Here is a 16124-nt window from a genome sequence, read left to right as displayed (position 1 = left end):
CTAGGCAAATGGATATTTCGGGTCATTCTGCCCTGTAATTGTGATTAGTTGTATCTGTGAGTATGGGATGTGGAATACAATGATTGACATCATCACACTGAGTTTAGCTTCTCACAGATGTGTAGTCTCCACCTTTAAAGAAATAAGGATTTAAGGTCACCCTAATGACTTGCTTTTTTGGGTTGTTCCACCCACCCACACTGCTGTCCCCGTGCCGTGTCTTTCTAGAGGATGATAATTTTCTTCCTTATTTCCCTGTTCCTTTTGTAAGTGTATTCACATTTTTTTTAATGTTATTCTTATGTATGGGAAACTCTTCCAGAAGGTTTAGGGTTCTTCATCTTCTGTTGCTATGCCACTGCCTTGGGCAGAGACAGAGGCAGTGTTTTTCTTTGCTCATAGATAACAAAGGGGAAAGGTCCTTCTGAGTAACCTAGATGTATCAAATTGTTTGTATGTAACAGATGTGAATAGCTGTGAGATGTGTGTCTTATGTTTCGCTTTGTGTTTGTTAAATGTTTTGGGTTTGATTTTTTTTTTTTTTAAGAATTTGTCTGCAAATGCTTCAGGGACCCAATTGCATTTGCAGCAATAGGTCCCTTATTTCGATATTGAAATATGCATAAAATACGGGCAGTGTAGTTTACTATGTTTTCAGTATAGTATGTACAAAGTGTGATTGGGTGATTTTTCTACTTGAAACGTTTTTTTCTTTTTAATCCTTTGGCCATGGGTAACACTCATGCAGGAACTGCATACTCATGGATACTAATGCTGAACGATGCATGTTCCTTTCTTGGGAAGTTTTGACCCTGTAACTTTTAAGTTGTGTTTGACACAGTTCTTCAATTTTTTTTTTTTTTTTTTTGGTAAGCTTCCTTTAATCATATGTTGTTTCAGTGAAAACATACACACATGCCATGACTGATTTGCAGAATATGCACACCAGATCTGTATTAAAATGTGCCATTTCAATGTATGCATGCATTAAGTTGGTTTTTCTCTTGCATGAGACTAAGAGCATATTGAATTTGGTCATTAAAATATTACTTATTCAAAACTTTTACCTTAAATCCCTTGTGGCAGGTCATGCTGACCCCGAACATGCAAGGTATAATCATGGCTATAGGTAAAGCCAGGAATGTTTATGACAGGTGTGGGCCAGAAGCAGGGTTCTTTAAGGTACAACTAACATTTTCAACTTTTTCTCCTCTGACTTTTCTCGTTAGATATGCCTTCTCCCTCTACCCTTTGATGCATATTAAGAGTGTTCCAGCGTTTATATGTACTCTTCTATGATATCAGTCCTCTATTTAGATATTTCACCCTTGAAAAATAGACAGCTATTTCCCTGTTGATTCAGCAGTACACTGCCTTGATATCAGTAGTTTACATACCTTCCTGCATTTTAGCTTTCTAATAATAGTAGCAAGTAGCATGGAACCTAGATGTGTAATCAGTAAGAATATGGTTGGGTTTTTTTTCCCATTAGTAACCAAACCCATGGCTTTGCTAGACTGTTTGGATCATCAGTTTTTTCATGCAGGGACATCAGTGTTTAGTCTTCTGTTGTTTATTTCAGAGAGCTGTTCTTGTTTTGCACTCCTTAAAAGATTTTTAGTAAATCTAAATTACTTTCTTTTGTGTAACTGCATAGTTGTCAATACTATTTATTTATGCAGTGTTTTATTACTGGGAATTAGACCTTATGCTTTTTGTGGTTATTACTCTTCACAATGATACCAGATTTAAAAATGTGTTAGTCTTCTTAACTAAACAAACTTCTGAGCATTTTTAGCTCATGATATTTTGAATTTTCAGGATATTAGAAAGGGAATTACTTTGACATGATGTAAAATCCTCTCAAATGTCATTTGGAGAGGGGGAAGAAGTTTCTTGCTTCTTGTTGAGTAGCTGTCTGTTTTCTTCTTAATTGTGTCGTGTAGTTGCATTAGAAGAAATTGTAAAAACCAAAAGAAACAAAAAAAACCCCAAACAACCAACAACCAAAAAACCAAACACACCGCCCCCCCCCCCCCCTATTCTCTAACCCCTTGCTAAGGAAATTGGAATCTCATGGGTTGGTTTGTTCATTTGTCTGTTTCTGTGGGTTTTTGTAATGGATACTTAGAGAAGTGTTACGACCATAACACTTCTTTGCAGGGCTGTCTCTGTTAACTGTGCCTGCCCTCGGGGAATGGAGAGACACCTGCCGTAGCCTCTGTCTAGTGAAATAGGTTTTGTTTGCGATTCAGTGCTGGGGTTGTTTTTTAAAAAAATTATTACTTAATGAAAGGATGTTAATCTCCTTAGTTTTTTTTTTACGTTGAAAAAAAATCCTCCTTTGATTAAATCAAATTCTAACAGAAAGTTTAATTACATCTAATTATTTTTTTAAGTTGAAGGGTGCTTTGATAATTTTAAAACAGAAATGCAGTTCAAAAGAAAATTATGTTTAGTGCTTCAGAGTTACCCAAACAGTGCTCAGTAGAAATGTTTTTTGGTCCTAAATTTTGAATGCTTAAACATTTCACGGGGGACAGAATTTTTCTTTGAGTGAGAAAATGTTCTGACACTAAATTGTTGGAGAGTGGAAGTTTCCGTACTCATTTTCTGCTGAATCATGTTTGCAATAACTTAGAAGAGTTGAATGTGCTTCATTTTAGAGGAATACATTAGTATGAGTGTATGCAGATGAAGTAGTCCTTCTTAGTAACAAAATTTGTATTTTGAAATGTATCAGATAAAATCTCATGTTACTCCTTCAACTTATTGTAAAAGTTTCTCTGATATTTTTTAATACTGCTATACTCTTGGGTTTCTTCATGTGTTTGTTTTTTATAAAATGAACGTTTACTGAAAATTGGGTGGTTGGGGGTTTTTTTATGACGTCTTTGTTTTAGTATAAGACAAATTAAACCCATTTGACATGGGTCATTGTTTCTGCCAACATTTCACTCCCCCTTTAGGTCTCAGACTTGAGATGTGACTAATACAAACCCATTATGATATTTCTTGATCAAAGATCTCTTCCAATCATCCTTCTTTAGACTTTATAGACAGTGCCTTGCAGAATGCTTGCCTTAAGATCTTTATATAACATTCTTAGAAAATGAAAGCCTGTAATACTTTTTTCTACTATCCTTTTGTCCTGAATTCTGTGTGAAGAAATAATGTTATTTTTTCATTGTACATAGGATTTCTGAATCTGTAGTATACCATTTTATTTTGTTTAAATATGTATCTAAAAATACAGGGTTTGTGTTACATTTTTTTCCTACTTCTAAGTAATTCTCTGAAAAATTAAATTTCTAATAGCAGTTTCTTTTCTGGCCTACTCCAATAAACAGGGTTTAATTGCATAGTTATCCATGTTGGTTTTCCAGTAGTAGAACTTTTTCTGATGTAAGATAATAGAAACTGTGTCTGTAGCTTTTGATATTTATAATCAGTTTTGCCAAACTTCCTTTTTAATGATAATGTGTATGATTAGTATTTAAAAAAATATTGATGCAGAACATTCTCTTAAGTTTTTAAAACTTAAATGTTTTTAAGTTTTAAAGTTCTCCACATGCTCTCTGTTTAAGCCTGCATGAATAATATCCTACCCAAGTGTTTAGTCCTGAAACAAAATGTGTATTGGTAGAGAATAGGAGCCAAAATTTCTGATAGTTAAACGTCAAGAAGTTACCTGCTCCTACCAGGTATTTCAACATAAAGGAATTTGAAATGTTGAACAGGGTGTTTTTCTGCCCGCTTTGGAGCTTTGTTTTGTACATATGTTGTATTGAAACTTTGCTAATGTGTGAAGCTACTGTGTTAAGTCATTTGTTTCAAGTCGACATTTAGTGTTAGCAAACAATCTGATCACCTCTCTATTTTGAGAGATAAATTATGGAACATATTAACATTTGTCACCATTTTTCTGATTATTTTTCTTGTTGCAATTGTTCATGCTGTATAGTTCCTGTGAATAAAATCTAATGAACATAACAGATGATGCTCATTAAAAACTAATGTGCTGGCAAAGCTGGAAAAGTAAACACTTCTGATGACCTCTAAAGTCAATCTAAAATATTCAGTGAGGACTCCATCCTGCCATATAGGAGACTAATACTATTCGTATTGAAGTGTTATTTTCTTTAGAAACCCTACAATTTGATTTTCGTTGAAAGACATTTTCCATTCTCACTTAGTGTTTCCAAAATTATACGTGTTCGTTAAACTTTCTGAAGAATTTGTTTTATTTGTATGTTTGCATTTTAGCCATGTATTTAACCTTACGAGATTTTAGAAGATCCCTTAGTTAAAGTGTCTGAAATGTTATACTGCTTTTGGACTGTACATGCTTAAATCAGCCTCTCTAGGGATTGGATAAAACTTCTGTCAGGGAGACTAGCACAGGATTGGAACTGCTTTTGAAGTAAAGGTCTATCTGGGATTTTGGCAGGCTTAGTTGGGGAGAAACGGGAGCAATTTTACCATTTGTCTCGTTTTTTTTTGTTTGGTTGGGGTTTTCTGTTGGTTTTGTTTTGTTTTGTTTTTAAAGTTCAGGCTTGTAAGAAGGGTGGACTGTGGAATTGTTAAAAAACTCTTTTGTAGGCAAAAGGCCGTGGGACATGAATTATCCTGTTATTGTTTGTGACGTTTAAGAGTTAAAAGCCAGAAAGAATAATGTATATTTTTTTAATTATTTAGGCAATTAAATTGGAATACACGCGTTTGCTAAAATTAGCCCAGGAAGATCCACCACCTGAATGTGATTACCGTTTGCGTCATGCAATTGTTTACTTCATCCAAAACCAGGCACCAAAGAAGATAATTGAGAGAACATTACTGGAACAGTTTGGAGATCACAATCTTAGCTTTGATGAAAGGTAATAAGATCTGCATGTCTCACTTCCTGTGCTCGTGAACATTGTCTGTGTGGAGACACCCCTTCATGTTCAGATAGTGCGTGTAATAGAGGGAAGGCTAGTGTGTTTGTTTGGCTTTATCTTCCAGTTAATATCTTGCAAGTATATTTTTTAAAAAATATCATCTTTATAAAAATCTCTAGAAAAGAGTAAACAAGAAGTTGGTTTTCTGTTGTTATGAAATAAGGAGAAATACTCAATGTTGTTCATAATTTTGCACATAGATTTCTGTACCTTCTTTCAAAACACTGTGTAAGGCTGTGTAATTTGCATTTCTTCACTACCCTGAAAGCCTGTAGTAGACAGCAAAGCCTTACAAGCTAGATAGGCAACTTACTTGAAAGAGAGACAGTGTCTCTTTTCCACTCGAATTTCCATATATTTACTTATTTAAAGAAATAAATAAATTGAAAGGTAGAGAACATTAGTCCGATTTTTGTGTAGTGAATAATCCTTTAGTGTTACTTTTGCAAAGTAAGTATTGGGGAGTTTCAAGCCATCTGAACTTCAAATTAAAAAGAAAGACTGAGCAATGTGGCAATTCAGCAAAATAAAACAAGAAATAATTCTTAAATAGTACAGGCCTCCATCACACATCCTTCAGAAGTATGTATGCCCTCTCCCACTGATTATACCATGCATAATAAACCCCACATTTTCCACAGTGTTTTTATACTGTTTTTATACATTGCATAGCTTATATTGGTTGAGGCTGCTGTCTTTGCATGGATAATACCCTTTGTGAATGTCCAGTAATATTCCATGATTTCTTGTTGATTTTTGTAAGGTGCCGTAACATAATGAAGGTTGCTCAAGCTAAACTTGAAATGATAAAGCCAGATGAAGTAAACATGGAGGAATATGAGGTCAGTAATTTTTATGCTTTAAATTAAATTGTGGTGTGAAATAGTTATCAGTAAGCTGAATTTTTTCACAATTTTCTTCTTGACCTACACTGAGAAGTTAAAACTGGTTATTGAAAGACCATTTATTTGTAGGAAGGCTGCTCTGATCAGTTGATACAAGGTTTTTTCCACATCTGTAATTCCAGTGATTTGAGCCATAAATTAATGTCAGGTTTGGGTCTTGTCCTTACTACTTAACGTGTCTCGATGTCACTAACAGTATTTTGTAATTGATCACTGTATGAGCCAACTGGCTTTCTCTAGTCCTACAGCTAGCAGTGAAGGAGGGAGTGTGGTCTAAGCCCAGCCTTGCTCATCTGGAGAAACTGGGTCACAGGCACGGTCACATTTGTGCTTTTCCTCCAGCTGTCTCTGCAGCCATTCCTGTTTTCTTACGAGCACCAGATTCTTTTGTTTGCATACGTAACCAGTTTATGCATTTAATTTTTCCTCCTGTGCTATTTAGAAAAACTTGGAAAGAAAAAAGAGCAAATCTCAGACATTAAATAATCGTGACTAATATTTGCCAAAATAATTCATCTCATATTTAAAGCTAAGTCTGTAGCTAGTTTTACAACATCAGTTTCAACTCTGCATGATACTGTTCATTAAGGCCTCTTAACAGTGGATATTTATGTCCTAGGCAGATTCCAGAGCACCACTTATGCCGCGTTGTGCTGTTAGGTCCAAACAGGGCTGTGGGAGTAATCTTTCCCTCAACAAACCAAATGAAAAATATTTAGTTGTCATTTCCCATTACTGGGTTCAGGACCTACAGTAGATGCTACTACATTAAATGTGCCGTCCCTAGCCTGTGAGCGGAAAGGACTCTTGCATTTTTTAGGCTGTACAAGGCTCAATATTTTAGCATTTTCTGAATGGTGTTGCGCAGGTAGAATAAACAATTCTGAACTCAGCTTTAAGAGTGAGGGAGTGGGGGTGCAGTTATGTGCCACTTTTTCAGTTCCTGAGGCAGATAGTTGGTGGTTTCTCCGAAGGTTGTATCAGTATTTCTCCTGTATAATGAGATGGCTTTTCATGGACCCTTTCTCATGCTCTTTGTGTTGAATCTGTAAGTGGCTATGTATTAGAGTATGCTGTCCCCTACTTTATCTTTAATGAGCAATTGAAAATTGGCTACTAACCAGCTGTAGTAAAAGCGCCTTTCTCACTTAGAGCATGTGAAGTGTACCGGTAGTCACTTTGTGTAAGTGGTGATGCAGTAAGATGAATGTTCTACTCCAATATAAACATCTCCCCAGTCTGAATTGCGTTTGGGTTTTTGATACTTCCCACATAAAGTGTTCAGGCTTTTTCTCTATGTCATTCTTATATTGAAAGTTAAGCTTAATATTTAGTGTATGAAAAAGCTTTCTAACGCTTTCTGAGTAAATAACTGAGTGTAATGTAGGGAAGAAAAAAACAGCTATTTTATCTTCTCAACTATTTTTGAGAAGAAAAAAGGGATCTCTGTGTTCTCCAAGGATGCTTTGTGTTCCGTTCAAATAGTCATACATTCTGTAAAAATAATCGTATTTAGAAATATTGTAGTTATTTAAGAATTTTCTTTTTGTTGAGGGAGGGTGGATTCAGGTGGACTTTTCACACATGCAATCTTACTAGGGTCGTTAGCACTTAACTGAGATTATTCAGCACTAAGTAAAGTGTGTGTGTTTAAAAAAAAAAAAAAAAAAAAAAAAAAAAAAAGTATTTTATGTTTGTGGATGAAATTCTATATACCCTTTCTTATATGCAGAGATGGCATCAAGACTATAGACATTTCAGGGAAACAACCATGTTTCTCATGGTAGGATTGGAATTTTTCCAAAAAAAGAGGTAAGTGGTAGTATAGAACTCAAATGTAATAGAGTGATTGAAGGCAAAATGTAATATTGATAAGTAAAGCTATTTTTTAAATTAAGGGTTGTTTAATGTGTTATTCATTTTAGTTAAGTATTTATTTGGTCCATTAATGTCTTGTATTTACCTCAAAGTTTTCTGCAACTTCCCTTTCTTAATCTCCATTTCCAGTCTCTTACCAAGCCATGGACTCTTTTCAGAGCACCCTGCACGTGCACCCATATTCCTCCACCTGTCCTACTCTAAGTGCTCTGCATATCCCTCAGCCATAAAAATCCTTCCTCTCTGGCACCACATGTGCACATACATTTATTTGCTTTCATCAGCAATCATAATTAGTCAAGTCCACATCTTATCTGTCTTTTTATTGGGTCTTCCTACAGAAGAAAAGTTTTGCCTTCTGCATTTTCCTGACCCAAAATTCCACCTGTGATGGGCTTTAAAGGTCAGGAAAAAAGAACATATTTGAGGAAAACTATCATTAATAACGTATCATAGTTGTAGCTTCTTAACTCCATGAGGCAATGGTGATTCATTCCCTTCTGTTTTTGAACCAAGTCAGGAATCATGGGTATATAAAATTGGTGACATTTATGTACTTAATGCACTACAGCTACACATTTATTCTGTGATCTACATGTGCAACAAGGATGGTGACTATAGTATAAATGCGTCAAAACATTCTGCAGAAATCTTTGAAACAGAATTATTTAACTGTACCTCTCCCTCCCATGTCCAGCCAAAGGAATGAAATGATTACCTGCTAAATATCCAGTGGCTGACATCTGTGGTGTGAAAACAATTCTGCAGTCAATCACTTATTTTTCATGTATAACACAGTAGGTAGGGAAACTATAGTCAGGATCAAACTTAATTTTTTGTCTGTGTTGTGTAGTAAATAGGTTAATATTTCTCTTACATGTCTTGTATGCTCCCCCCCCCCCCCAAAAAAAAAAAAGAAAGGAAAAATTATTGGAAAAGACACTGCCTTGTCTTGGTGTTAGCTGCTGTACAAAGACTTAGCTTGTCACAATGAGCCCATAGTCTTGATTTGTCTTCTGGTTGCTAGCATGTAATAAATGGTGCAGTCATTAATAATTCAAATTGCAATGGGCTACTTTGTCAGTCTTAAACCGCTTATGTACAGAGGTTGGTCAGAAGATTGCTTGGTTTATTTTTGGTATTGCTTGATCCCTTAAGGAGGCAAAAATGTCATGGGCATTGGTGTGGTATATAGGAAGCCTCCTTGTTACCCCCGGATTTCATGTGCACTCTAAGCATGCAGGCAGGAATGGAAAATTTTCAAGTTCCTTGGCACTGGGACTCCAGGATGGCACCTTCAACTCTAAAACACCAGTGTTTTCACTAATTACTTCTTACCATAATTTATTCTAATTGTGCAAGGGGGAGGGAGGGAAGCACAGATTTCTGCTCTGTGCTGAACAGCAGTTTTGGTATCATTTTCCGTGATTTACGTTAATTTGCAGAATTAGGGTGAGGCATTTGTTACCAAACATCTTCGTAATTTAGAAAACGAGCCTATAATGACCAGTCTTAGACTCTGATATTGGTCAGAAATAAAAAAATAAGACATTATCAGACTCATCTAACCTTCAAGGAAGTGTAGCATTCATTCCCTTTTGCAAGAAATGCAATTTCATAAATGCTTCAAGAGCTGTTCAGTACAAAGACAGTAAAACTAGAGTTAAGTGTGCTTAGAGGATGGGTGAGGATCTGAGTATCCGTTGACCTGCTCTAAAGGTGACTGTTGTAATTATGCACCCATGTTTCAGCTACAGGTTCCCAAAGGACTGAGATGTTTACTGAGGTTTGCATCTCGTACACTCTAGAGGGCAGTACTATCATCCTTATTCTGAAAACGAGACTAAGTTGATAAATGCTTCCAATTCCCTTATTAACACTGAAATAATAAAAACATAACTTTAAAAATATTTAATAAAATGTAGACTCTCATAATTGAAATGTAACCTTCAGTAGCAGGACTGTTTGGAGGCTTTTTTCAGAAACCCTTCTCCCTCAGTTGACCAACTTTTTGTAGATTTAATAACACTAATTGATACCTAGCAGTGCTCAATCTCTAGATGGAGCCAAAAATCACACTTTATCCAGATGGTCTCTGATTTCCTTAAATAATTGTACTGTGTTGAACAAACACAAAATCAACGTTAAAGTAGTAGTATCTTTTTCATGCCTACTTTCAGTGTTCACTCATGATGCCTTACGGTGGTTGACATGGCCCTCTTTCCACTGCAGGTGGAGAATTCAAGTGTCTTTCAGGCATATCTTCCCTGACTGTACTATAGAGTAGGGACCTGCTATGGGTGAGATGAACGCAGCCAGCTAATGAACCTCAGCAGGAGTTTTACCTGCTGCTCACTCTTACGGTAGTGACTGAAAAGTGAACAAACTGTAGAGCTTAGCAGTTGCCTTTTAAATTTCTTGGAAAGCCGATGCAGTTTTTCAGTTTTGACTGAAAGGCCTTTTTCAAAGCGGTGCTAAAATTTAGCCAACCTGTGCTTTCTGCATCTTTTCCAAAGCCTAGACCTAGTGAGCTCCATCATTCTGTGAGCAGCTTCAGTGATTTTTAGGCTTAAGCTTCATAGCCTGGAGCTCATACACCCTTCAGGTGTGAAAAGGCAGAATCTGTTTGCTAATTTACACTGTAGTCATATTCCTCAGTCTCTCGAGATATATAAGGACTCCGAGCTTGGATATACAGTAGTGATCATTTAAAATACCTTACGTTGCTGTTAGGTGGCCCTGCAGTTGTTTCAGGGAGAGGTCACAATACCGAGGGAAGGAGCAGGAAGAGAGGGACTGGGAACCAGCAGCAAGTTTTTAATTCAGATCACAAATAACTGAACTAAGAATGGAAGGGGAGAGAAGCTCCTTCTTCTGGCTTTATATCCAGCAATTCTAGTTCCTTGCAATTGTCTTCTCCCCTTTCCTCCTACATTACGTTTTCTGCTGTCTGGTCAGTTGTGCTGGTGATCAGTGATGTGAAGAGTTTTCATGGGCAGGAGAAATGGACTTGAGGACAGGGTGATAGGACTTGTTCTTTTAATGAAAGCATAGCTTTGTATTTTGAGGACAAAATGGTGGGGAACAGTGACTGTAGTTGTAATTATTAATTAATAAATATTTGGAATTGCAAGGGACTATGAGCGGATCTTACGGTAGAAGATATAACTGTGTAGTAGATTCTGAAATTGTGGTCTTGGGCTTCATCTTGTTCTAAACAGGGGTATTAGAAGGTAAAGCTTTAAGCAACCATTGCTATTTCAAGTAGCGTTTTCCATTCTTATTATGTCTTCTCATTGGGAGGCATTACTGTAAGTCTTGAGTTTGTCTACTTCAGAATATTCTGACACGTATTTTTCAAGTATGCCCTCTACGTGCTCACACATAATTTTTAGCCATTTTTAGTATTTTGGTGGTTTGGTTTTTGTAGTTTAAACCTTAGCCATGACTTCCTGTCACTAGGTATGAGTCAGTCAGTGAATGCACAATATACTGTTCCTCTAACACTCCATTAGGAAATTTCTTTTCCTAGATATTTTTAGTTTGAATAAATATGAGATTTCTAACTGATTGTTTTTAGGCTAGCTGCCTGAACTGCTTTCGGTGGCTGTCTGTCATAACTGAGTTTCTGTAAGTCAGAGAATTAACAATTTAAGATATTTTCTGGAAACGGTATGCAGCAGTATAAGGGGAGATTGTTACTCTGTGCTTGAAGGGGTGTCTGCTGATTATTAACTGTTAGGTGCTTAGGTCCTCTGTTACTTCTCCTTTACCGATTGGGCATGTATTTTATTTTCTGCATTTAGATTAAAGACAGAAATATCAATGCTTCTGCTTTTGAAATGCTGTTGTAGCTTCTTCCATTGCTGTAGACATCAGTAGCTTGAAAGAACTTACAGTTAGTGAGGCTAAAAATTCACGGTTTATTTTTTTGAAATAAGGTGACAGCTTTAAATCTTATTTGCTAAGGTGTAGAATGCTATCAAAATACATATGGCAACAGAGGATCAAACCAAACATAAATGCAGGCAGGAAAAATTAAGTTTTCATATACACTCAAGGCTAATCCAAAGTGATTTTTGAAGTGAGTGAAATGATATCCATTGGTTTCAGTGAGCTTTGGATCAGACTTCATGTGCGAGTGATCTAACCTAATAATAAAATAAATTGTTCTAATGTGCATGAAAGATGAAATTGTGTGGTAGAAAAAACACCATTATGAAGAGATTGGTGGGGAGGGGTGGACTTACAGTCAAACAAGCAAGTGAATTTACCTGTCCTTTGAAGAGCACAGTAGTTACCTTGAAACAGGTGGTACCTGGATGTTACATCTAATGTTTTTGTTTCTTTACTTCAGCTATATGGAAGCCTTGCTCTACCTTATCTATGCTTACCAGAATAACAAAGAACTCTTGTCCAAAGGCCCGTACAGAGGGCATGACGAAGAGCTGATATCTCACTACAGACGAGAATGTTTGCTAGTAAGTGAAGGGTGAAATATGCTTTGAGAAGTTGAACTTGCTGCATAGCTTTAACAAAATTAATTAGCAGAAAAGTGTTGCCATCGTGTAAAACAAAACCAAAGCCAACCAAAAGCCCCTTTCATTAACAAGTTAAACTTGGGTAAGGAAAAAAAGCAAAAGTAAGAAGGAAAATGTTATTCCCATTTTTTTGAATAATCAGTCATTATCTTTATGATTGTAAATAGTGTACTCACTGCAGTCATGTCTCGGCTAGGTAGGAACAAGAGTTTGACAGAGTTGGTGAGCAGACTTACCCTGTTGCCATGGTTTGACAGGAAGGCAAATATTGGAAGAGGCATCAACAGGAAACGAGGTTGTTTTTTTTCCTTGATTGTGTCACTTTTAGCAATAGTGAGAAAACAGAAACAGGTGATAGGACCCCTCAGTCTTAAAAAGAACAGCTGCAAAGCTTGAGTTGGCAGGTATCAAATGAAGTGGCTTGAGGAATAGCACAAGATCAAGTGGTTTAATCAAATATATGCATTATTGCTGTAAATGTTAAAGTGCAACTGTGGTTAATACAAATTACCAGGTAGCTTTGTAGGAAGACTGTGCTTTAAAACATGCAGAAACTGATGTGTGGTAGAATGTGAAATGCTGTGTACTTAAAGGCTTTCCTTTTTTGTGGTGGTTTATGAAGAAACTAAATGAACATGCTGCAGCACTGTTTGAATCAGGAGATGATCAGGAAGTAAATAATGGCCTGATCATTATGAATGAGCTTATTGTCCCGTGTTTGCCATTACTACTGGTGGATGAAATGGAAGAAAAAGATATTGTTGCTGTGGAAGATATGAGAAACCGTTGGTGTTCCTATCTTGGACAAGAAATGGAACGTAAGTCATTTATTCATTAAGGTAAAAGGCCCTTGTGCACCTTTTTTGTAAGTGTGGTGTTTCAATGTCTTGAATTGAGCCTAAATCTTTCGTGCTTTGCTAGTGTATTTTGAGCTACCCTGAGTATTGAACGTTCCCGTACACATTTAAAGAAACAGTTTTCCATATATTGCACTGGGGTATTAGGCCTTAAAGGAAACATGCTTTTTGAATGGAAAAACATTTGTGGTGTTAGACCATCTGACAGAGCATTTATATTAACGTCTTACTAGGAATTGGTATGTCCTAGTTATTACTGGCAGACCTGAAGAAAGCGGATTATTTCAAGTGAAATTCCTCCTCTTCCTACCCACCAATAGAAATAAAAAAAAAAAAAGTCAGTGTTGGGCAGAAAAAGGAGGATTCCACGTGCAGACGTAAATGCTTATGTTTGTTGTTCTTGTTTTATTTGCAGCTAACTTGCAAGAAAAGCTGACAGATTTCCTGCCAAAACTGCTAGATTGTTCTACAGAGATTAAAGGTTTCAATGACCCGCCAAAGTTACCCTCCTACTCCACACATGAACTGTGTGAAAGATACGCCCGAATCATGTTGTCACTCAGTCGAACTCCAGCCGATGGAAGATAAATTCTGCAACCTTCCTAAGCACATTGTATAAACTTTTTTAGTTCTTAAACCTTGCCTTCCTGTCACAGGGTTTGCTTGTTGCTGCTATAGTTTTTAACTTTTTTATTTTAATAACAGCAAAAGAGAAATGACTGTACAAACTTTAGCCAGACTGCAAACAATTAAAGCTGAGAATCGCATGGCGCTCAGTCGTTTCAACCAGAATTGATGCAACATGCAAGTCTGATCATTATGGCAAAACTGCTTTTTTGCCACTTATCTGTTACAGTATTACTTTGCTTTTATCTTAAGATCCTTTACTTTATCAACAGCTGTCTGGATCATTTTGTGACTGCAACTACTTTAAGTGTCCAGTGCTGTGTAAATACATGGTACTTGGTAGCTTGTAAATGAAATGAAAGAATAAAGTTTTATTTATGGCTACTTCTGTGTTTGCAAGCAGATACCTTGTATATTAGTGTAAAATACGGGTATTTTTAGAAGAGATACAGTATATTGATGGGTTACTCAATTTTATAGACAAGGTTCTTCAGGATTTGTGGCCACTTTAGTTACAGGTAGTCGGAGATTACTGTATGTGAATATATTGAAAATCTGTCACAGTATTATACACTGTTTTTTTGTATATTCTTTGCTGATCTGTATGATACTGCACCTCAACACTTTTGTGTGTGTGTGGCCATGCCAAGTCTTTTCTGATAGCAGGGATTGGCTTTTGAAGCAAAACAATAATGGCACCTTCCTTCTATTCTTAGAAAAAAAAAATAGAAAAAAAAAGTGGAAGTATTTTCAGTAGAAATACATTACACCCTCTGAGCAAAATTTCTAGAAATTGATTTAATTAGAGAAAATAAAGGTTTTTAAAAAACGAAATTTGTGAAGCTTAAGAATTAATCAATTTTTTTTAATTGGTGTATTAGTCATCTAAGTGACCAGAAATAAAACCTTACATTAATTCCTTACTCGAAGTGGGTTGCTATTGTTGCAACGAAATATCTCAGAAATCTTTTATCTGTCCTAATTAAATTTCTGTTGGAAGTTAAAGAAAAGATCTATAGGGCTTGTTTTGTAGAACTGAAATACTGTCTGGTTTTAATGAAGAAACTTAATTATTTTGTGGAAAAAGAAATTTAACGCGTCCTTAGGTAATCCTGTTACCTGACACTATTTTGATTCCTACTCTTTATAGAGAACGTTTTGTGTTAGAACAGTAAAATATGTGAATATTTGTTTGTATGTTTTTATTGGAGCGACACTCAACTTTTCATTGCAGGCTTTCCAGTGGTGTTTATTTGAACATCTACTAATAAAAGAACACAGCGGGAGGGAAGGAGTGATTAAGTTCAGACCACCTAGAAACACAGTGGGCGTAAATGTAGGCATCTTGTGTGCAAGAAGAGGCAGAGTTCAACCTTAGTATGTATCGGTTTTGAAAGTTATTCGCTCTTGAGAGATGCTGGGTCACCATACACAGTGAATAGAGTGTGGCCTTAAGTTCAAAATCTTTTCAGGGATGTCTTCCTGTTCTGTTTTCAGTATTGGAGTGCTTCATACTTTGTCAAACTATCCATTTATTTTATCAAAATTTTTTTAAAAAAGAATATTGAACTCTTACAAGTGCAGTGCTACTCAGGAGCCTTTTTTCAGGTCTGAAACTATTGATGTGTGAAATACCACTTTTCAAGGAAAAAGGCATATTATGAAAAGAGTGAAGATACATTTTAAAAGGTTTCACGTTTTGTATCTGTTGCACTTGGAAACTCAAGAATATGCCTACTTAGCACTGTGTATTTTGAAACAAGGTTTTGAACAGATTAGACTTCTTGTTTGCCTTTTTCAATAACGGTAAAACCAATTAAAAGTGAAAGAGCAATTTTATTTCTTTATTGCTAATAGGTTTTGAATTTGAATGTTTGTGAAAATTTTTAAGGAAAGCTCCCCTCTAACCCTGAAGGAGCCAATTATCCTCATCATCTGTGTAATCTTCCATGACAAACACGGGGGGAAAAGACATTCTTTCTAAGGTAAAAAGACAAAGAAAGTATTTAATTTGGGAAGAGTATCGTAAGGCATTTAAATTAAAAGGAAGCAAACAAGGACGGGATTATTTGTTCTTTTTGTTTCAGTTTTTTTCAGTTTCTTAAAATATTAAAATAATCCACTGTAGTTCACAGTACTAAAGAAAAATAGGTATTCATTTGCAATGACTTGAATTTTTGAGTTGAATTGAGACAGTTTGTTTAGTAGAACAGAAATAAATATATGTATTTTACTATTTTAATATCTTTTAAATATTGTGTATGAATTTAAACCTTCAGTTAAATCATTAAGATTTACTGCAGTCAGATAGCTGATAGCTTGGATTCATGGTGCCTAGCACAAAACCTATGCAACAAACTGTGTAAGGTGGTAAAG

General features: G+C 35.9%; 1 protein-coding gene across 4 annotated transcripts in view; it reads left to right on the top strand.

Annotated features, from left to right (window-relative positions):
- USP25 (ubiquitin specific peptidase 25) overlaps positions 1-13729 on the top strand; it is a 37817-nt gene extending 24088 nt beyond the window's left edge. For 2 of the 4 annotated variants that reach the window (XM_086462826.1, XM_086462818.1), the window contains 7 exons: positions 1087-1182; positions 4699-4877; positions 5704-5782; positions 7578-7657; positions 12081-12204; positions 12887-13082; positions 13537-13729. In XM_086462826.1, the coding sequence (XP_086318952.1) occupies positions 1087-1182; positions 4699-4877; positions 5704-5782; positions 7578-7657; positions 12081-12204; positions 12887-13082; positions 13537-13709 (927 nt within the window). In that variant the 3' untranslated portion in view covers positions 13710-13729. The remainder of the gene's footprint in view (positions 1-1086; positions 1183-4698; positions 4878-5703; positions 5783-7577; positions 7658-12080; positions 12205-12886; positions 13083-13536) is intronic. The other 2 variants (XM_086462842.1, XM_086462834.1) reach the window with 1 other exon arrangement.
- Positions 13730-16124: the final 2395 nt, after the last annotated feature.

This window comes from Leptosomus discolor, chromosome 1 (assembly GCF_034619465.1).
Source record: "Leptosomus discolor isolate bLepDis1 chromosome 1, bLepDis1.hap2, whole genome shotgun sequence".
NCBI lineage: Eukaryota > Metazoa > Chordata > Aves > Leptosomiformes > Leptosomidae > Leptosomus > Leptosomus discolor.
This window is presented reverse-complemented; position numbering and strand designations above follow the sequence as displayed.